The 22,910-nt window shown below is 45.4% G+C and overlaps 2 protein-coding genes and 1 long non-coding RNA gene across 3 annotated transcripts; all 3 read left to right on the forward strand.

Moving 5' to 3' along the window:
* The first annotated feature begins 1,864 nt into the window (after positions 1–1,864).
* Positions 1,865–11,674, forward strand: LOC135821777 (uncharacterized). The gene is made up of 3 exons (XM_065334775.1): positions 1,865–1,902; positions 4,647–4,997; positions 9,148–11,674. The coding sequence occupies exons 1-3, from the start codon at positions 1,873–1,875 to the stop codon at positions 11,275–11,277; spliced, it is 2,511 nt and encodes an 836-aa protein (XP_065190847.1). The 5' UTR covers positions 1,865–1,872; the 3' UTR covers positions 11,278–11,674.
* A 1,448-nt stretch (positions 11,675–13,122) lies between these two features.
* LOC135821791 (uncharacterized) lies at positions 13,123–15,252 on the forward strand. Its single transcript, XR_010554393.1, has 2 exons — positions 13,123–13,882; positions 14,675–15,252. It is a non-coding gene; the product is annotated as an uncharacterized LOC135821791 (long non-coding RNA).
* A 2,231-nt stretch (positions 15,253–17,483) lies between these two features.
* On the forward strand, positions 17,484–20,470 carry LOC135821784 (uncharacterized). Its single transcript, XM_065334784.1, has 2 exons — positions 17,484–18,261; positions 19,365–20,470. The coding sequence occupies exons 1-2, from the start codon at positions 17,665–17,667 to the stop codon at positions 20,076–20,078; spliced, it is 1,311 nt and encodes a 436-aa protein (XP_065190856.1). The 5' UTR covers positions 17,484–17,664; the 3' UTR covers positions 20,079–20,470.
* Positions 20,471–22,910: the final 2,440 nt, after the last annotated feature.

Below are 22,910 nucleotides of genomic sequence, written 5' to 3' on the forward strand. Positions count from 1 at the left end.
GTTTGTCTCAGGATGTTATCTACTCGATGTTATGTGCACTTTGCGCCGAGGAGTACGTTGGCGAGACCGAGCGAACTGCAAGAAAAAGATTTGAGGAGCATTGCAGAGAGGCCAAAGTGCAAGCGCTGGAGACGCCATGGGGAGAACACTATGCAGAACACCACCCACAACAAGCAATCACATCTACACCCATCACCAACGCATCAATTCTCGCCAAACAGTCGTCCCTTGTGAATCGTCGTATACGTGAAGCAATGTTCATTCGTGATACACGTCCAAGTGTTAACAGGGATCGTGGCTGGAGACTGCTGGACACAGTGTGAATTTATTGTGTTAGATGTTGGTGTTGTAAATTGTGGTAGACTGTGATGTTGCGAATATATGGCACGATAATATTTGATGTTTATGTGTGCTAGCTGGTTATATATAGTGCTTAGCAATATTTTGTCGTCATCTTTGTCTTCACACCCGTAGATCCAGCTACATTGCATACTTTGCATTCTATTCTCCATGTCGCACTAACACATTTTCACACTTACAGACACAGCTCTCCACTTGTCTCCTTCGCTCCTTCCCTTTCTACCAACACACTTCCAGGGCCTGCTGGAGAGCCGGGTCAGCCGGGTCACGCGCCCGGCTGGGGAACTGCACGACCTGGCTGAACAGATAACACCGGGTCCAGTCTGACCCGGCTGAAAAATGTCTCAAACTGACAATGGATTCATAAAATTCCGGTATTTTACGACTAGCGGACCCCATCTCTTGCAAGTCTAGCGCAACCGTACACACTACAGTCTACAAGCGACAGAAACTCGGCTAGGGTCAACTGCGGTCACGTCAACTGGTTCGAGCACGATCTGGCCAGTTAGCGGCGAGCAGGAAGTCAGGACATACAAAGTCGATGGGGCAGGCAGTCAAAAGCGTTACTTTGACACAGTTGCAATTTTTCAGCCGACTGGTGATTTGGATGATGGAGCCCGCAGCGAAGAGAAAAAGATCTCACCTTTCCAAGACTCTTGGAAGAAAGGTCGACCCTGGCTGGACTACGACCATGCTAGTCTATCCATGTCATGCGCTTTGTGCAAGACGCATTTCCAAAGGAAGATGAGCGGCGATGGATTTGGTCGTTCGTCCTGCTACTAGCAATAATTAGAAAACAGAATTCCTTTTTTTCAAATTGTTAAATCAGAATCCAATGGAACTGCTTTGCATTCTTCACGTAATGTCGTTTACCTTTTACGTTTGCGGACTTTGATAGTTCGCCTTGTTCTCTAAAATTTCCGATTTCCGGTAATAAATTCGCCTTTCTGTTTCCTGCGTTTTGAGCAGGCTTTTTGGTTGTTTTTCTGCCGGATGATCTGACCCGGCTTGACCCGGCTGGCCTGCATGCGCCAGGTACACTCTGACCGGGCTGTGTTGAATGTCTAGAGCAGGCACTGACTTCACCATTGCTGCTGGTAACCACACTTCTCGTGCTTTCCCTTCCTTTCTCCCGACAGCTTTCACCATTGCTGCTACCCTCCACACATACAAACATTTCCAGCACTACCGCACCACACAGCATATCTACTCGTTTCAGCTTTTGTTGGCTTTAGTTGAATGGTTTTTCACCCTGAAGATGGGCCATGCCCGAAAATTTGGTGCATTCCATTTATATCTAATATTATTTATTTTATTTTATTTTTTGGAAGTGAAGTGAACTAGTTACTTATGCAGCGAAGAGACCGTAGTTGGAGAGTTTGAAGTGAGGTACCCTGTGAAGTTTTATGTTGATGATTTAGTAGTACAAGCCATACAATAATGGAGTACATTACAATGGCATTGTCATTGTGTCTTTCTTATTTATGTGGCATATGTTTGACAGCATTCAGGATGGCACAGAGTCAAGTCAGCGGATTGAAAGTAGGTCTACACAGTCATGTACAATGCCCATTGTTCTGGACAGTTTTTATTATCATTTACTTTATTTATAATAGAGTTATCATCAGGGAGAACGCAATACTACTTCTTGGTTATCATGGTTATGACCACGTGTCCAGGACTACAAAAGGAGTTGTCAGGTCAAGTACTATCTCTTTGTCTGTCACCAGTTATTATAGGATTAGACTTCAAGACGCATTTGCAGCCTCGCAAATAGTCGAAGTGGAAGCAATGTTATTGAAGATGCAATTTGATCTTTCCCACAATGCCTCTCTCTATATTTAAAATGAATGAATAGAGGTTACTCACTGGCTAAGACCCCCAGGAAAGGTATCTGTGTGCAATTATTGCTGATAAATTGCAATTACAAGTGGTAGAAAATATTAGAAATAGACTAGGAGTGGAATAGATGATTATTAGCACCATCCTAGCATTGAAGTAGTGCTGTAAAGTGCTCGCAGATCAATATGAACTGAAGACACTACATGTTTGGGGGAATTTACTAAATCAGTTGTGTTCAAGTATGTACACACATTATTAATAGTGGAATAGTCTTTTGGTACTAGCCTAGGAGGTGCTTCTTCCTTAGACATAGATGCATGCATAGAATGTTTTTGTTAGCTCCATAAGGGCTATATCTAGGCTTGGATATTACCAACTATGGTTTTTATTTGCAGGGGAAACTGGGAAGAACAAAACCAATTTTTGAAGAGGCCAAATCCTATACATGTACAGTATATAGGATTTTGAAAATTCTGGACACCTTTGCACGGGAAGGCCTGTTACAGAAAAAGTAAAGCCCTTCTGCTGGTGAAACTTGGCAGGCATCATCTCTGATAAACACGGAATACAGACTCCAACAGGTTTTCGAAGAAAGAACTTTACTTTGACGGTAAGGTATGATCTACCCTTTCCCAAAAATTGGGAAAAATCCTATATATTTGACAGACAAAGAGATACTACATGATTGTATTTAATTAAATTTTAGTAGTTTGCTACCTGTCATTGTACTTTTGTAATTATTGTACTTAGGAAATTTGAGGCCACATGCCACGTACTGCTCTTTTCTCTCCGAAACTCAACATTTGCAAGCCAGATATGAAAGAAAGAAAAAATCATCAGTCACACCACCGGGACTCGAACCAGGGACCTTGCTATTCGCGAGCAATGCTCTCACCAACTGAGCTACAGTACAGTATGACTCTTATGCGCTCCCCGTGGTATCAAGCGAATGGCCGAGGGCCCTCTTGATTGGTGTGAGTTGCCAGTATGATGCAAGCCAGAATAATGATATTGATTGATCGATAGGCCTTGACGGATTATGCTAGCATAATTTTTCGCATAATTCCTACCAAAATCGAATAATCGCATAATTCGAGGCAAATTGCATACGAATCACATAAAATTGTAATAATCCGCCTGTTCGCATCAAATTCCATACAGTTGTACATGTTCTATAAGTACAAGTACAAGTAGATGCACTAGGAAGTTGTAGGTTTACGACTCCCTTGATAACATGTCCAGTCCACTACAATCAGTGATGGTCGTAGCTACATGTACAATGTATGTCGGACGGTGCGTTGTTTCCGTTGAACTTTTGCTACTACAGTACAACGCCCTCTACAAAAAAATTCCCCTTTTATTTTGCACAAAACCATTATGCATTAGCAGCATATGTGAGCATAATGCGGCATAATATGATAACTTTTAGCATAAAAATAGCATAATTCCGCAATTTTTTCAGCAATGCGAAAAGCATAATTTCACGAAAATATTAGCATAATCCGTCAAGGCCTATTGATCGAAGAAGGATAGATTTACCATCACTGTGGATAAGAGTCATACTGTAGCTCAGTTGGTTAGAGCATTGCTCGCGAATAGCAAGGTCCCTGGTTTGAGTCCCGGTGGTGTGACTGATGATTTTTTCTTTCTTTCATATCTGGCTTGCAAGTGTTGAGCTTCGGAGAGAAAAGAGCAGTACGTGGCATGTGGCCTCAAATTTCCTAACACTTTGAAAATTCTCCGTGAAGTCCAAATTTGAAATTATTGTGGGGCCGTCCGCAAATATCGAACTTTTTTCACCAAACGAATTATTTTAGTTTAGACCCAACCCCTCCCTCCCTCCCCCTCAGAACGTAACAATTGTTGACATATGCATGCATAAAACAACAAAAGTTGCAAGTGTGTAACTGCTCCTATGAGCATGCACATGTATCAATGTTTTCTGAAACGAAATTGGTCAACCCCCTCCCACCCCATAACGAAATTATTTCGTTTCGTGAAAAAAGTTCGATAATTGTGGACGACCCCAATATCAAAGTAAGTTATCATCTAGACGAAAATACTGACTGACAGGTCTACACTGACTGTGCAGTGGTTCATTACTATACTGCACATGATGTGACACTGAGTCACTGACAGTCTGACAGAACATGATGACGTGCTCATTCAGCGTCTTATGTCAGCTGATCAGGCTTCTACAAGACTAGCGCTAGCGTATATCATGTATATAGCGCCACGTAGCTAGCATGCATGCAGTGCAGTCTCGATCTCACATCAGATTTCCTGAACTGAGAATTTCACATTATGGATTATCGGTATGTAGTTCAGGTTTTAGCTTCATGAACAGAGACAGAATGTAATTTTTATTGTCAACTGCATCGAAACATACCCCAGTGAACCAAATCACTTGTGCTTGACTGATCTGCTTGCCTTTGTAACGCCAGCTCTCCAGCATGGCCAGCAGCAGCAACAAGGAGGATAGGTTTTCGCCCCATGACACCGCTGACTACATTCGTCGTTTATGTAGCGACTCGATGTGCGCCTTTCGAGACGTGGAGAGGAGATTAATGGGAGAGCAGGATCGAGTCAGGCTAGCACTGAGACAGGATGATGGCAGGAAAGCCCTGGAGAATGGCGAACTACGCCTGTACGACAAACTACAGGAGACAATTCGAGAGATGAGGACAGCCGATGTGGACAGCGTCAAGGCTGGATTTTCACAGCTGGTGAAATTGTCTTTGAATCTGCTCCTGACCTCGATGGAACAACATCGTACAGAACTACATACAGTGGATGTAAGATAATAAGATATCATGATATCGTACAGTACTATGTACAATGGATGTACGATAATTAGATCTCATGCCCAGTCTTGGCTCAGACAATTGGTTAAAAGTACAATGTACAAGTAGGGGCGTCGGAAGGTGATTTAGTGTTGTATGGTCAGCCATCTGAAGTACAATTTACTCGTGGGGAAGGGGTGGCTGAGCAGAAAATTTTGCAAATTTAGAGCCAAAATCTGTGCATTTTATTGATTCACGGGGTAGTTGGGGCAAATAGTGGTACGGTAAATACCGTAGTGACCGTACCGTGTGCGACGCCCCTGACAAGACTATATTCGTCAGGCGAAATTACTGGTCAGTCGGCGACACGCATTTTTCACAAAAATGTGCGTTTCACCTGCTGGGAGAGTATGCGTGTACTCGAGTCTCATCCTGAGCACGTTTTTTCTTCTTTTTTTCAGCTCCAGTATAGCTGTATTTTCATTGCAAAGCCGTCCTCGACTGTTGTGTTCGTTGTTCAAACGAAGTGGACATTCAATCATGAAGGCAGAGGACATAGGAGCCTGATTGGAGTTTCTCGTGATATAGGACGGCCACACTTTGGGATTTTCTGAATACAAAATACCGTACGCACGATGCTGAGATCAATTTGTGCGATATCAAATTGTTTGTGATCTACCACATCGAGCAGAACGGGATCCAAACACAAGCTTACCGACGGTTAGGCTGCCGCCCTGGCTGGCTTCACCAGACGCCAGACGTCGGACACCGTGTCCTTTGCCGCGACGTCCATCTCCAAAAAGAACTCCATCTTCGTCGTGAAAAGGCTTGAAATCATACTCAATATTCAACCGAGATTCGCGGTCTCACCCTTTCTCAGATCGAATCATTTTTTGTTGTAGCAGTTGCAGGGCAGATCCCCGCCACTACTTCAACAGGGGATGGCTCTAAAGCATGCCTGGAACAAGCCATATCGAGGTTGCAAGCCACCGCTCTCAGCAAGAAATTCGAAATTTCAATGGTGGAAGATATACTATGAAGAGAATTTCAAAAAGTATGTTTCGCGGAGCGATTGCTCAACCTACGTTCTATCAAACTTTGCAGGATGGTTCAGACGTACATGCTAGGCATGGAACCATGGGGGATGATCATAGCTGACACACAGAGTCACACACACACAGCAGATTCGTGTGCGCAGATACTAAATTAGTGGACGTCGTCATCTTCTTCCCGCTGATCTCAAATGTACTATGACGTGCTATTTCGCCTGACGGTTTTATTTAAAAAAATAACTTATATAATAAACAGGAATCCAACTCCGCACTACGGATAATAAAAAAGGTTGAGACTGAGGATTTATGGCTATAAAATAAAGTATAAATATAGACCTGACTGTTCTTTATTTGCCATGAATCCGATGTTGAGTCATTTATTTAACCCTTTATGGACGGATTACTAGCACAGTATGCACCAGAATTACAAAATGTCAGTACAATTTTCAACTTTTCCATGTCATAACTTTGGTGTCCTTCACTTGATTTTCACAATCAAGGGCTCATAGGAAAGCTCTTGGCGAGAGCTACGTCAGGGTACCAATCTCCATTATCCGGCCGCCACAAATCAGGCGCGGTAACACAGCAAAGTCGTCTCCAAGCCTGATATGCAAGCAAATTCGTCCCATCAACGCCACTCCACTCTCCTTCATCGCAGAACCCTCAAATCTGTTTGAGACGATTCAAACTTCAGCCGGCTACGTCATTATCATGTGCTCAGTCGCTCAAAGAGCACACGAAAAGGGATTTTCCCCCAAAATGGCGAAATGATCGATCAAAAATTTGAATTTGCCGAGGTAAGAATACGGCGTGCGATATCTCTGGCGTCCGACATTGTAACTCTTCGGCGATTGTTGCATTGGACAGCTTGGAGTTCCCGCTACCACGTAGACCCTTCGATTGTGGAATTTGCTCAAGAAACGATGGAGTTACGAAGTTACGAAGTTTCGATCTTATTAGATCGAAACTCGTACAGTCCGTCCACAAAGGGTTTTTTTTTGTGAAAAAAAAAAAATGCGTTCTGCTGAGCTCCGTGAGAGAGAAGGTCGATCCACTGCATAATTTGGTCGTTTTCGATTGGTTTATTGTATTCACGAAGTGAAAGAAGTGCTATGTTCAATGCTGTTAGTGCCGCGAACTGTTTATTAGTAGTCCTCTCGGTTGTGTACTGGGACGTGACACCGACAGGGGAAAGCTGGAGTGCGGAGACTTCAGCAGACAAGCGAAAATAGTGACGGACAAAGTGCTGAAATCTTGGTTGGGACAAATGAGACGTTCAGCATTTACCCCAACCACAAAGGACTATGCCGTTTGCTCTTTCCACTTCCTGAAGATGGATGTGATGCTTCCTGGCGACTCTCCAACATCAGGAGTACACAAAAACCAGAGTGTACAGCTGTGATGGGTTGCTGTCACGGCGAAATTCCGTGATTACATCATTTTAGTGATGTAGTAAGTGCAAGCAGGATCCAAGCAGGTCTCTTTCTGCACAACTGCAGCTCAGTTGTACGCACTACACCACCTCCCGTTTCAGATCTGCGTCAAATATGATGTAATCGCGGAATTCCGCCATGACAGACACCCATAGAAGAAAAGGCTCCAAGCTGCACACTCTGGGTTTCATGTAGTCTTCCCGACATCAGCCTGTGTCTCTCGTAACATCTTCTGAAGCCAGGTGAGACAACGGGTGGTGGAGATTGACAAACGAAGTAATGTCGTACTCTTTGGAAAGTTTGCTGAAAATTTCTCAGGAGAGATGGCGGTTACCAAGCATCTTCTCTTAGAGGAAACATGTCCTACCTAGGCTATAGTCAGCCTAGGGAAGTGCAGGAGAAGGCCGATAAACAGTTCACGGCACTAACAGCATTGAACACAGCCCTTCTTTCACATCATGAATACAATAAGACAATTGAAAATGACCGAATTATGCAGTAATCGACCTTCTCTCTCACGGAGCTTAACCATCTGATAAAGAACCACACACAAACACAACCATACTTCAGAGGAATCCTAAAGGGTGTCTCTTAGTAAGGATCTCTGAATAAAGGCTTGCGAGTTATGGTCACTTTCTTTGTGTGTGTGGGGGGGGGGGGGGGGCTTTAAGTTGATTTAAAAGTGTATAATGTGGAGGTTGAGTATCACAAATTTCGCCTTCGAACTTACATACACTTTCAGTTCACAAACTGGACATCAAACATTCCCATTTCTCTTGCTAAGAGCAGTCGGAAAATGAATCCCAGATTCATGTCAGGACTCGTGGCAGTCATGATTTTACACGTGAGCTATGATTAACTGTTAAATGTTGTGCTGTTTGTTGACGTCTTGCTAGAGGTTAATCCTCTCCAAAAACCTAATTCCGTCTCCACGTTTGGCACTCATTGGGGTGCCAAGTCGAACACAAGATATGTCTTGCTGATAGTAAACCTCCATACTATTGATTACAGTATTTTCCGGAGTATAAGCCGCACTTTGAACTCTCAAAATTCACCCAAAGAAAAGGGGGTGCGGGTTATATTCCGATGATCAAATTAACCGTGATAAATAGGGTAGATGTCTGTATTTCGTGGCAAAAAATGGGATTGCGGCTGATTCTCCAGTGCGGCTTATACTCTAGAAAATATGGTACGCTTGTACATAACTGCTCACCGAATGTTGCTTTTTAGTAAATGGTCGGGTGTGATAATTTGGCGTAAGTCTGGTGATAACGCATTGACACATATGCAGTGAAACGTCTCTTATTCAAACGCCTTGGGACTGGTCACTGCCCGTATCTCAGATGTATCCGAAGTCCTGGACAATTCATCAGTCCCATTATCATGTCAGTCTAAGGAGAAGTTTGTTTGGCAGGTGCACACTTTGAAAACCCTTCTGAAATTGGAACACTTTTTCACTTTTGCCTTAGCAACTCAAGCTGATAGTACCCGGCAGAGAGACGTGCCCGTATCAGAGGGGACCAGATAAGAGACATTTGATTGTACTGAAATACAACCACTTGAGGTTCAGCTGCAGCACACTATGGCTGCACACATCTGCAGTATTCAAACTTGGAAGTATTGTTCCCAGCAGCTTATTTTTTTCTTCGCCTTGTGTGTTTATGTATGTGTGTACAGCTCCATTCTGGCCCAGTTGTCTACTACATCAGTAAGATTTCCAACTATGAGCAAATTTTCCGCAGCATGGGCTTCGTCTCCAGTGGTCATCTGTACATTTTGCAGCGGCAGTATGCACGCAATGGTGTACTACTTGCAAAGCATTTCTTGGAATTCATCCTTGCGGAGCAGCTGTTTGTCCATCTGAAGACGATCAGTGACCGACTGAGTGGTGATCTGGCAGACTGCATGCGCAGCGCTCTGCAGGTATGGATCCAGGAACCATGTGGGAGCAAGCGCATGGAGGACACTCTACGTACTGGGGACTTCCAGCGATTGCTGTCTGGCGGTGATCATGGCCTTGGTGTACACACGGCTATCGAGCATTCATCAGCACTTGATAGCGAGGAACCGTACAGTGATGTGCCTGGTAGCAATGGTGGTGTTGGACAGCAAGACTATGGTGGTGTTGGACAGCATGACTATGGTGATGTCTCCAGTGGTGGCCTGAAGTATGGACAGCATGAGAATCAACAGTCAAAATACACTGCCCCACACTCCGCTTCTACGACTGCTGTAGATACATCTGATGGCAGTGCCCATGCACGCTCTGAATGGCATGGAACTGATCCCTCTCTGGCAAGGCACCAGCATGCTCAGCATCATCCAGCTAATGAGAGCGTTCATCACATGGTGCACCCATCCAACACTGCTCTGTCTGCTCATACACCTGTGTATAGTGAAGAGCGTGACCACTTGCCACCGCCAGCTCATCAGCGTAATGGAGATTTCGCCAGTGAGCATGGCAGAACAATGGCGTCTGTCCCAACACAACAGCAACAACCGCAGCAACAGCAATCCCCAGCGCCTCGACCGAAGCCAAGGCAGCGGCAGTCTGTGAGTCAGTCTCAGTACTCGGTGGCAAATTCTTCTCATCAAATTCTAGCACAAAGTCCCGGTAGGAATGGCCAAGATGACTTGCATCTTGGTTTTGCGCATGGTACTGCCACGTACAACCCGGACCACGTGCCTATTTCCTCGGCGGCATTAGACCAACCAAGGACAAGCTATCCCAGTGAACTGGCAAGAGGCAACAGCAGCAACAGCAACAGGCCGCAGTATCCTATGAACTTGGAACATACACTGCCAAATCCAGCGCCGCCGGAAAACCCTGTAGAACACTTGCCTGGCGCCGTCCGACAACTTTCAAGCGAGTTCACATCAGCGCATGGTGTTGAAAACCCCACAACGTATGCCGCAGATCCGTATCACCACCACCTGCAGCCTGCCACAGTACATTATCAGCAGCAGCAGCAGCTGGCAGCTTCAGATCAGTATCATCGGCAGCTCTCCAGTGACAGTGTCTCACCAGCGGCTGCAGTACACACGAGCAGACAGCAGTATGGCGATGCCTATGCGTCTGCCCTTCCTACAGCAAACATGCACCTAAAAGACAGTTCAACTACGTCTGCAGGGGGCCATTCAGCTACATCAACCGTGCATAGCAGCTCTGGGTATTCGACGGCTTCTGCATCCAGTGCACGGCGTGAGCCAGACAAGGTTGCAGAACTGTGTGAAGCTATCCGTGTCAATATACAAGGTGGTGAGCCACAACCTCATGTGCGTGATCCGGTACTCGAGGACTCCCTTGATTCGGACTTGTATGCAGCCGGTCCCGGAAGTATGGAGTCTGAGCTTCAAATGTCTTTCATCCAGAAGCCACGTGAATCTGATCCTGTTTCGGGTGCCGAGTCATCCTACAGCAAGCCTCAGCTCCGGCCCGAAGGCCATAAATTCGTCTTAAAGCAGCATGCGGCCCAGCAACACCAGCAACCATGGAGTATGGTGCCACCTTCTTCTGACATGACCTCCACTGCGCTACCGAATACTGGTACTAGCGTAAATCCCCTTCCAACCACAAGGACACCTTCAACTGTGTATGGCCCTATGCCTACGGCAACGCATGCGCCAGCCACGGATGGCTATATGCCTTCGTCAACGCATGCACCAACCAGGGATGGGAGGTCAGGTGATTTGAGTGTTGGCTACCCTGTTGATTCTCGTTCTGCCCATGCTTACGATACCTATGACAATGCGGCGGCAGGTCACCATCAAGACCATTTGCAGGACCCATCTGGTGTAGAAGTATGACCGCATTGCAACCCTGAACAGTTTCTATCGGGACATTTTGAATTTGTACTCGTTTTACCTGTTGAAAATGGTATTTTCTTGATTGTTGATTGATGTCATGGCACTTGCACTGAAAACCAAGTAAGGGGAATGTTATTATAAAATATATATCCATGAAAAATTGCAAGTGTGCCGCAGCAGATTCCTCTAAGTTGTTTTATCGGAAACTTATCGGTGAATGTGTTTCTGGTGAGCCAATGTCTGCAAGCGACTGTGGATAATATGGGTCTAGCCAGTCCATGACTACTTGGTCGTATGACAAACCCGAATAATGTTGATCTAGCGTAGTGTGTCCACATGTCCAGTTCCTTTTAAATTAATTAAATTAATTGTATTTTTGAGTCGAGATGAAGCAATACATTATAAGTGTTTGTGATGAAGACATTCACGCACCACCGTGTCACGCACCACCACTGTGTCACGCACCACCGTGTCACGCACCACCGTGCATGTTGGTCAGTACATCTCATTGGCAGCACACAACCGTGATGCATGCGTCACAAAGTATGCCCTAGCCTTGTATTGCATGCCCTACATCACATTGTGTCTGCATCCAGTATGCATGAAGGTGTGTCTGCTTCCAGCATGCCATACATGTGAGTGTTCCTCCAGCGTGCAGGAGTATGCGTCTGGCTCCAGCATGATGCATGAATGAGGTGATTGTATGCTGCTTTTCAGAATGGGCGCTTTCGATGACACATTTGGGCTCAGGTTTTATAATTCTCGAATGAACGGATTGCGGCCATGTAAACGAACGACTACACGTAAAAATCGTAAAAGGGGATCACGTGGGATCCTGTGCACCCTCGTACACACGTGAACCTAGCATGGCGTTTACGCCGAGTGCATCAATTCTGAAATTAGCAATTCCGCCCTCTCTTCGGAATTGACGGAATTGGAATTGATGACGGAATTTGTGTAATCGAACGGTGCATCCACCACAACTAATTCCAGAATTGACCGAAATGTGTGTAACCAAACGCGCCCAATGATCATTCTGATTAAAGCAGCTAGCTTATCTTACTGCCAGTTATGATGCCATTGCTCCCAAAGCCGCCTGCAGTTGGAAGAGTGAAGGGGGTGGACGTAGTGCCGCGACATGTGTTTGCTTCCCTTTAAAAGCTTTCATATGTACAAGACCTGCCAGCCATTATACATGTCGAAATAGATGCCGCAGTTGTAGACTTGCAGTGACCCTGGCTATAGTGATACACACGGATGCCGATGGGTGGCAACTGGCAAACCCATCACACCATAGTAAGTGCAAACAACTTGCTCATGCCAGAAATCATGCGAGGAGGATTCTGTACTGCCCCCAGTTCACATACACTTGAGCACCAGACCAGGTGCATTATGCAGAGATAAGGAATGAAGTCAGTAGGTGCCAAGACCTTATAGGGACATGAGCAGGATGCGTGAATAGTCCATATATAACCTGTTCCGTAATACTAGGCATGTCAGTGCTGCATAGCTATACATGACAGTCATCAGACTCCCAACCACTGGCACTGAACCAGTCAAGGGAATAGTCCCAATACAGTTGTACTCTGTTTTGGCACCTGACAAAGATACTACAGTGTGGATGACAGACGTCAACAGGGCTAGTGGTCAATGCTGCACACGTGGGTGTACGTGACATCCTGCTGCCTGCACACACTTTGTGCATAACACAGCTAAAAGCCTTTTTATTTTAGGACAAGCACTACATCCGCATTGACATCACAGATATGCATAAACAGCCCCTCTGGCAAGTTAGCGTCACAGAGATGTGTTGCTGAGGCGACACCCACTGCTTCCCCTATAATATATGTAGGACTCAGTATAGAGTCCATGCACTATATGATGTCCAGCACCCTATATAGAGTCCATTGGTCCAAAATCCACTATACAGAGTCCAGGAGTCCCCTCAGTTTTGATCAGCTTCATCCTGCCGCGCAATCCCCTATAAGGAGTACACTTTTTCTACAAGTCCCCTATTCACAGTCCAGGAGTCCAGTTTACCCAGTCACGCCGTCCTGTGTGTTGTGCCCGAAAGAGAACAAACACATTTTCAGTTTTGCTTGCCTCGTGGCAGCGCATTCCTTTCTTCACTTCAGCCATGGCTGCCAATTCTGCTGTGCAGTTGCTGACAGTAATCTGTCTCGATGTAACCAAGGAGGATAAGGAGACGTTCAAAATCAAATCTGGAAAGCGTCTTGTGGTTCTCTGAAGACGTTTCATCAGTGCGCGGGATGAAAGCAGAAATTGCAGAACGAGAAAAGTTCAGCACAGTTCAAATCTGACGAGTCAGGTACACTGACGCTCTCTTTCGTTCGACGCCACAAGGATCCCCTGTTTGGCTGGCCATTGCTGCCAGTAAGACGTTTGAACGGTTTCATCAGAGCGAGGGATGAAAGCAGAAAGCGGAGAAAGAGAAAAGTTCAGCACAGTTGCAATCTGACGAGTCAGATACACTGACACTCTCTTTCGTTCGACGCCACAAGGATACCCCTGTTTGACTGGACAAGAGCTGCCTGTACCACCGTGTCAAAAGGCTGTCCAACTACATGGCAGGACGATGACTGAGGTAAGGAAGCTTTTACTCGTTTCGATTGGTCTGCTGTTCTGTCGTTATGCTTGAATTTTTTTCCATTTTCAAGGAGCGTATCGCGTTTGTTTGATGTTGCTTGAATGAATGCACTAAAAGTAATCAACGACTTCGTAATAGTCCTCGAGGACTGCAAGGACTTTGCATCAATCGTATTATGATCGTCTAGCTATCATCAATTATTATTTTATTTCATGAGAAATGTATTTTTATCCCTGTGATAATTATGTGAACTCCACGACACTCTTCTTGTAGTATGATGTCAAATACAATGGGATCCACAAACGCAGTGCCAGTGTACTAGTAGTAGTAGTAGGACTAGGAGGATTGCTTGTATGCCAATGACAAGAAAAAGCTTCTCAAGCTAATACTCATATTCCCTGAAGTAACCGTTTTGATGTCACGAACATGACATTGTGTCAGTGAAACTGTCTCGTGACAACAAATCATTGCATTTCCATCTTGGGGAAGACCGTGGCTGACAGCAACGCTGTACAGATTGTTCAAATCATCTCATTTGAATTTAGTTGCAGTGAAGTGAAACACTGTGTACACTACATGTATGTTGGTGTGTCTGTGCGTCTTGAGTGTGCACAAACGATCTTATTCCTCATATTACTAATAGATTATTGTCCCCACCGTCACCTGTTCACAGGTCTTTGAGTGGGTTGACTTTCATTGAGCATCACATTCGTTGAGAACTTGGTAGTTGTGTGCTCCAATGCATCATTACGGTAATAAGCATATCCTTGTGCTATCTATTGGTTGCAGGTGTGCTGATCTTCAGAAGCTTGCGGAACTGAGTGCTGCTGAACATTTGCATGGCCATGAGCAATGGTGAAGCTTGCTATTGCACTCTCAGCATGTGCTAGTATTATGCTGACCACTGCACTATGTTACTCTCTTACACTACTACGTGTATGTAAACGTGCGTGTACCCGTCCCCGTATGCATTCGTTTCGTATAATTATTTGTTACCCATCTTGACTTTACATGTAAATGGGTGGGCGTTTGCATGGCTGTTGGAGTTGCGTGTGTATTGTGTCTCTACTCTTTTCTTGGTGTTTTCTTGGCGTTGTATAAGTTTGTGTGTGTGTGTGTGTGTGTGTGTGTGTGTGTGTGTGTGTGTGTGTGTGTGTGTGTGTGTGCGCGCGCGCGCGCGCACAATAATTTGAAAACAAATAATTAATCCTGGGCTCTCCATTATTCTCTTTCGATTCTTGGTTTTTTTCTAGGTATTTTCTTGGCGTTGTGTGGGTGTGTGCATGTATGTGTGCGTGCACAATAATTTGGCAACACTACATGATTGAGATATTGTAATTTGCAGCGTCTGCGAAGAGACCACTTGATTTGAGGATGGTGTTTGTAGGGTTTTTCATGTAATGAAGTGGCTGCAGTGGCGCCTCAATACATATTTTTTAATCTTGAGAAGTGAATGATGTATAGGATTAAAGGGAGAGGCCGTTTTCTGGTTAATATTCACTGCTTACAGCAGATCCTATGTCTATTTTCGAACTCGATAGGGGATGCGTAATTGGCTGGACTTTATACAGGGGGTGTTGTCCACATAAAGACTCTTTATAGTTGATTTCAAAGTTTGGACTCCGTACAGTTGATTTTGGACCAATGGACTCTATATAGGGGTGAAGCCAATTGGCTGGACTCTATACAGGGAGTGATGTCCATCGAAACTTTGAGCTCACAGTTGATTCCAAGTTTGGACTCTGTACAGTGGATTTTGGACCAATGGACTCTATATAGGGGTTGGACATCATATAGGGGCTGGACGCTCTACTGAGTCCAACATATATACCCCACCCGCCGCATACTGCAAACTGCCTGACGTTTGCTGCATGACGGTTACTGTGTATTGCCGGCATTGGTGTAGGGTGGAGTTTGCTCTTCACACATTCTTCACAAAGGAGTGATCACTGCATGGGCTCACCTTCACAGTCATACTCATTGCTATCTACTGCCTACTGCCTACTGCCTAATAGTAGTAGATATGCAATAGCATGTGCAGTACCGGCAATACATGAACTTAGTTATGTCGCACATTATTGCTATGTACACTGTACATGTACAGGTGTACATGTATTTCATATCCTAGATCCTCACACTCACAGCGAACTATTTTGCATGAGCGATTTTGTCAAACACAGACATCGCACAATCATGTACTATTGCGTATTGGTCAAATGAAATCAGCCTCGACCCTGCAGGCCCTTACTACTACTAGGCTTAGAACCACATAATCATTACTTTGTTCACCTACCACACGAATAGAAGGCTGATTTAGGCTTTTGCATAATTGCTTGCTATCATTATAATTATTATGATAAACTGCACATCATGGGATGGTGTGCCACCATGGATAGTAAGTAATTAGTTACGATTTATACATGTACATGTAGCTGCATGGGCCAAGCCTCTTTTCCTGTCAAATAAGAACACAGCGTGACCCCTGGCCCTATGTCTTTACACCATCCAAGCATCTGAGCAGAAGCAACACTGTTCCCTGCATTGGGACCATCACTGATTACCCTGGCATGACTGTGTGCATTGTGTGCAGCAGCTACTGGTGACAGATTTGTGTGTGGGTAGTGCAAGTGGGTGCCAGGCTATGGCTTTCTTGTTGTGTGAATAGGGATGTGTAGTCAGCATCATCATTGGCAGTTTGGCTCCACAGATTGCCTGTTGATGTGCACACCTAGAACATAATTGTCATTGCTGGTTGACTCTTGTCTTGAGTGATGGCCAACACCATGTTAACAGTGTACCATGTCACCTCTACACCTCTAGTAGGCTCTACCTCACAATGGGCAATGGCTCACAAGCATGCACTCCAGCTTGGCTCCAACGCTTCCATGTCCACTCTCCTCAGTATTCAAGGGTGTATGTGGCACCCTGACTCCCAGGCCGCCTACAGTGACTCCCTGACACTACGAAGTCTCCATTGTATCTGGCATCAATTCTGCACTCACAGACCTTTCAAGAGTCCAGCACAAGGACTAGTTGAACTGGAGCACTAACCTCTGCTCCAAGTCCAAGTCCGGTGATGCGGAAGTACGTTCTGGAAGCCATCACTCAACAGCGCTATAGCTATCAGACCATTACTCGAGTTAGTTCCCTAGCCTAGGTCAGGACTGACAGCTAGCAAGTGTTCCAGAGGGCCTCCGCCTCCGGTAATCCATTCAAGTCATAATAATTATCACGCAAAATGAAATCGCTCTATTTTTAGTATTTTTTACCATCATTGGCTCCTCGATCTACATCAGTACATATGTGGCCGTGTCCGCACACCCGCGGCGGTGGACAAACAAAAGGCCAGCCCCGACACTTCTTCTGTTGCAGGCAACAGCTGATCGCCGCTAGGATACAGTCAGCTCATTTCGCCTCTGTCCATGCATGGCGCATGCGGCATGGCCTGGCCTGATCAACTGTCAAAACGGGTTGTTCTTCGGGCGCGACAGGACGCACTTATCGCCAGATGCAGGAGTGGCTGCACTCGATGTCAGCTAACTCTGATCAGGTAAAGTGATTCAAAATCTCAGCTTATAAATAGGACCCGACGATTTACTGGGTAGTAATGTAACGGTCTGACTTTCCAACTGGTTTGTTGCTTTCTTTCTTCTTCCTCGACCAGCAATCACCCCCACCAACGACACGTAGCGAGTAAATATAACCATCTTGCTACTCCGACACTGTCCTGAAGTGGAAGCCTGTGAGTTTGACGGTCCGATCAGTCCGGTCAGTGGAAAATGGAACTCCGATCTCGCGACCGAACACAATCTGACTGCGTTCGAAACGGTCTGCGAAGTAGAGATGTCTCGCCTCTGCCTCTGGCAACCCTCACTTCCAATCAACTGCACAAACTGCTCGGCGATGAAGAGTGTGCAGATAGGAAGCGTTCTGTCAGCATATCCGGCTTGCGTCGTTCGAGGACATTCACGGCTGCGGACAGCACGCGCAACAGACGGATAGTTCCCGTGCTTCAAAGCTCCACGATCACCATGATCACAGCCACCCCATCCACGGCCACGGCGGCATCGAGCAGTGAACAGAATCGAGAACGGTGCTCGTCCCTGATCTACACAGATTGTGACAGCTGCCCCCAACCTGCGCGCGTTAGTCGATCTACGTCGATACGAAGTAGAGTAGTGAACAGATCCAGTGGAGGGCGTGTGGCCGCGGCCAAAACTGTTGGGCGCACTCCGCCACCATTGGGCAGGTCTTTCTCCGTCTTGCGCCGAAATTCATCTTCTCTCAGGAGAATGAACAGCCTACGACCACCACCGTCCGAAGCGCAGACCGGTCCTGCAGCTGCAGCAGCCAGTGGACCGGCGGAGCAGTTTGTGGTGAGTACTTGTCGGAATATCGATCTGTGACTGTCATAGCTTTTTACTTTCCTGCTGCGCAAAGCGGCGGGAGAAAACGAGCAGCAAATACGATACTATTACCTGGGCAGCGTAGACCTACTCGCAGCTGATGATCGCTGAGCGTTCGGACTTATAATCTTCTGAGTTCTGTTCAAGCGATATTCTGGGTCTTTATCCAGACAGATTTCATAGTTCACTGCATTCTTACGACTGCAAAGCGTCGAGAAGGTTGCAGCTGGACGACCTAGTACCTGCAGTTTCTTGTAGTTGACCGAAGTACACCCAGTATGGCAGTAGCAACACCAGCCGCTGTATAGGCTACATTTTGAAACAGCTGCCGCGAAAACGGTATACATGTACAGGAACTGAGTTACAATAGTGAGTAGAACATGAAGTGTTTGCCACCTACACTACAGACTCTGACTAATAACCTTGTTTGTATTTATTGGAAGGTTAGTCTAGCAGAGATTGTGTGGGCATGCAATCCTCTTTTGTGAAAAATTTAAATGGCAGAAATTCTAGAGAAATCTTCCCACACATCCTTTGTTTCCCTGGGTGTTGTGATGGCTGAGATAGCTGTGCACACTGTGTTTGATCTTCGTTCGCAGAGTTTAATGTTTGGTACACCAGCTAGAATAAATTAAAATTCAATTATACTAGCTGGTGTCCCAAACATTAAAACATGTGGAATGGAACAGAATCAGAGATGTGGTGTGTGCTTTCCATCACAGTATCCAGGGTTTTGTCTAGAACTAGTGACTCAAGGAACAATTTGGATTGTAGGTTTATGACTGCTGGAACGGGCAGAGGAGGGGGGGGGGGGGGGACTACAAACAAAAGCAAAATGTGCTTATTCCAAAGGACAATTTGGTACAAAAGTAGTTAACTGAGATTTGTGTCAGAATCATTGCAGTCATTGCGACCTGAAAAATGTCTTGTGTTCTGCATCCCATCATGCTGGGAGAAATGGTAAATGCATGTGTTTCGTACGTTACTGTCTAGATGTGTGCACATTGATGATATCAGTTTGCCCATTCTAAATGTGCCTACATTCTCTATTGCTTCTGGTTCTTGCTGTACAGCCAAAGATCGCCATTGTCGGTGCAGAAGCAACTGGCAAGAGCACAATTGTGACAAGATGGCTGAAGGGCTCGGCACCGCAGTCCACGTTTTACGAGCCAACCATCGAAGATCGTTTCCAGCACACAACAACAATCAATGGACGTGAACAGGTTGTGGAGATTATCGATACGTCCGGTGCGGATGACCTAGGCGAGATGCGTTACCAGAGCATGAAGTCTGCCCACGCCATTGTGCTGGTGTATGACATTACGCAGCCAACATCGCTGAGCTGGCTTCGTCAGGCTTACCATGACATGCAGCGCTCTGATGTCGATCACAGTGCCATTCGCCCAGTCCTAGTGATGGTCGGTAACAAGGTGGACTGTCAGGAGAGACGTCAGGTGAGCAGTCTGGATGGAGCAGCCATGGCCAAGGACCTCTTCCAGTGTGAGTACATGGAGACATCTGCACACTCAGGAGTCCAGGTCGATGAAGTTCTCAAACGAGTCGTCAAGCAACTTGGGAAAAAAGCAAGCGTTCTCTCCAAGGCATCTGTGTCACGTAGCCGCAGCTTCTTGCAGAAAACCGTTGGCGCGATCCGTCCAAAACGCCGCCCAAAGATTCCTACCCAGTGGGATAGTAGTAGTGGTGACATTGCGACACTCCGACCCACCACACGCGGAAATGTTCGCATGAAGAAACCAGCAGCCCAGCCTGGCGAGTCTAATGTCTGATGGCAAGGCTCCATCATTGTTGACTGCTGCAGACCAGCTGCTCAGAAGCTCAGAACTCTGTTTATGCTTATTGATTCTGCTTCATTGTGGACATCACATGCAAATGTGCATAGCTTGGGAGGACAATTTTGGAACTCGTTCGACTGCTGTATTTCCTTTCGAAATGCCTCAATTTCCAGTGAATATTATGGGGATCGATATAACGGACCACATCAAGGTCCATTAATTTCATTATTGCTTGGTTGAATTCACTTCTACACTACCTGTATCCGTATTTGCCTTGATTTCAGTGTAATATGACCCTTTCGGCTGAAGTTCTATTCTATTCCAACTGCAGGTGGACTCCAGATCATAATCATAAGTTGTTCAAAACTTGATAACGACTACCAGTACTCTTCCAGTTGCGTTGATTGACACGGACACCAGCTGCACTCTACACGCAGTGTGTGCGTGTGTGTGTCCGTGTGTACATGTGTGTGTGTGTGTGTGTGTGTGTGTGTGTGTGTGTGTATGTATGTGTGTGTGTGTGTGTGTGTGTGTGTCCCATATGGTGCAGTGGTATGTGCAGCGATTTCCAATCGATAGGTTGCGGGTTCGATTCCCGACGATTATGGTCACACACGTCTTTCTTCTCTTTCTAAGACTCTTCCTGACTTTTCTTTCATTCTCCTGGGTGGTTACCAACAGCCAGTGCATGCCGGAGTATGTGGTGTGATGTGTGTGCGGGAAAAAAAAGAAAAAAAAGACCAAAAATAGGGATTCACTGGCCAGAAAAAGTCACTTCAAATAGCTGTATGGTGTAGACCAGGCTGAATAGTGACGGTCAATTCTTCAGCCTTGCAAGCTGTTGAATGGTGCAATCCCAGCACAAGCTGCTATGGCATCTGCCGTAGCATTGCTATCATCGCCTCCGGCGATGGGCGTCAAAGGTCAAAGGTGTGTGTGTGTGTGTGTGTGTGTGTGTGTGTGTGCATGTGTGTGTGCATGTGTGGGATGTGCTGTAGTGAGTAGGGAATGCTTTGTCAAGGTGAACAATCACTTTCATGCTCAGAAGTAATAGCATAATCATGTAGTAATAGGCTAATAATTACTGTGTTGTGTCCGAGATGAGGCATCTCCTAATTCGGTCTCCATGTAGTTTGAGTACTTCTTTTGAAATACTACAACTGTTACTGTAGTACTAGCAGTAGTAGTAGTAATTTCCTGATTGGATCACATGACCACACAGTGATTTTACTGTTAGATCATGATGACACGTCCCGTGCACTATACTACAGCAACAGGGGCACATGGAGACTGCCTCCTTGGCGCCGTCCATCAGTCTACCCAAACTACCAAAGCACTTTATTTCATTCATTCAAATGAAACGTCATGATTGATGCACTCTCCATATTGTCACTCCTAAAAGTGCCTCTCTCAGCCTCATTGTCCTTGTTTGGATTACTAATACAGTACCTGTAATATAAATTGCACTCCTAAGTCCACTGGGTGTATACATCACATAATACTGGGCTATTAGCTTCCCTAAGCTAAGGCTAAAGAGTACATAAGTGCCGAGAGAGTAGAGTTTACAACGCACACAAAATGTCTGTCACGACTTGTTTTCGGATTTACGTCCGCTTTCATGATGTAATCCACTACTAGACTGTACCCCAAACTGTGTTTTGCCACAATGACGGGTGGGTGTACTCTTGTACAGTCCTTGGCTTCATTGTATTGATCCGCATGCATTCCAGCATATGTATCGTACATGTAGTAGCGTGCAGGTACATGGAAGAAGATACATGAGGGTCAGTCGGGGCAGCTCGGGGGGGGGGGGGGGGGGGGGGGTGCAGTCTGATGATCGCCCAGTGCGTGAAACTAACTTGAGTTCAAGTTAGAGCGAGACAGCGAGACAGCCTACCGTCTCCTGTACTTACATCGTTTTTCAGATGACAAGTTCAAAATTTAGTCCGTGCTATAGACTGATAGTCACAATAATGTGCAGAGCTGTGTATGATATTTCATGGACATAGGGATGACAACTGGATATGCACACTACAGCTATAGCATTGTCTAGACGTTGGTATCACGTGCGAATAATAAGAGAAACCCGGGAGAAATATTTTGTTGGTCTGCAGTTGAATTCTGAACCATACCTACTGGTACACAAATGAAACAATCGTTTTCTGTTCCCGCATAACGTTCCACCTTATGTTCACCTTCCCAGTTCTCAGATAACATTCCTGTCCTTTCTCTACCAGCTACAGTCCCTTCACCAACAAACTCTATTCATCATGAGTATGCAGTTTCAAGCTAACATCTAGTGCTCACAATTCCACGAACTACATCGGTCTTCTATGAAAGTTACTATGAGTTCTTCACTAGCGCTTTTCTGAAGTATTTGTATAATGACACTGAGCTACTGAAGCTCTGTGCTGGTATCATTCTAAGAATATGGTCTGTAATTTCAAAACTTAACAACGGAAGTAACCCTAAAAATATAAAAATCTATGTACTAAGAATTGCGCAGCAGAATCTAATTACATGTACACAAATACACAAATAATCGACACGGGACCAGACAACACGGATACAATACAATAAAAGGACAATAATTTGATAATGCTATTCTTAGAAACTAATTATCTGGATTGTTTCTTACGTGCAAAAACCTACAGTGACACCTTCTTCTAAAATTTGACATCCAGACTACAGTTTTTCCTTCAATTACACCACCTCTACAATAATTTCATAAGAGATAAGACTGAGTTAAATTTGCTAATATCTTCACAATAAATAGGCTGAGCAGTCATTATGCATCCGGTGTTCTTGATAAATATTCATGCAGAC

This window comes from Sycon ciliatum, chromosome 1, assembly GCF_964019385.1.
Source record: "Sycon ciliatum chromosome 1, ocSycCili1.1, whole genome shotgun sequence".
Classification (NCBI taxonomy): domain Eukaryota; kingdom Metazoa; phylum Porifera; class Calcarea; order Leucosolenida; family Sycettidae; genus Sycon; species Sycon ciliatum.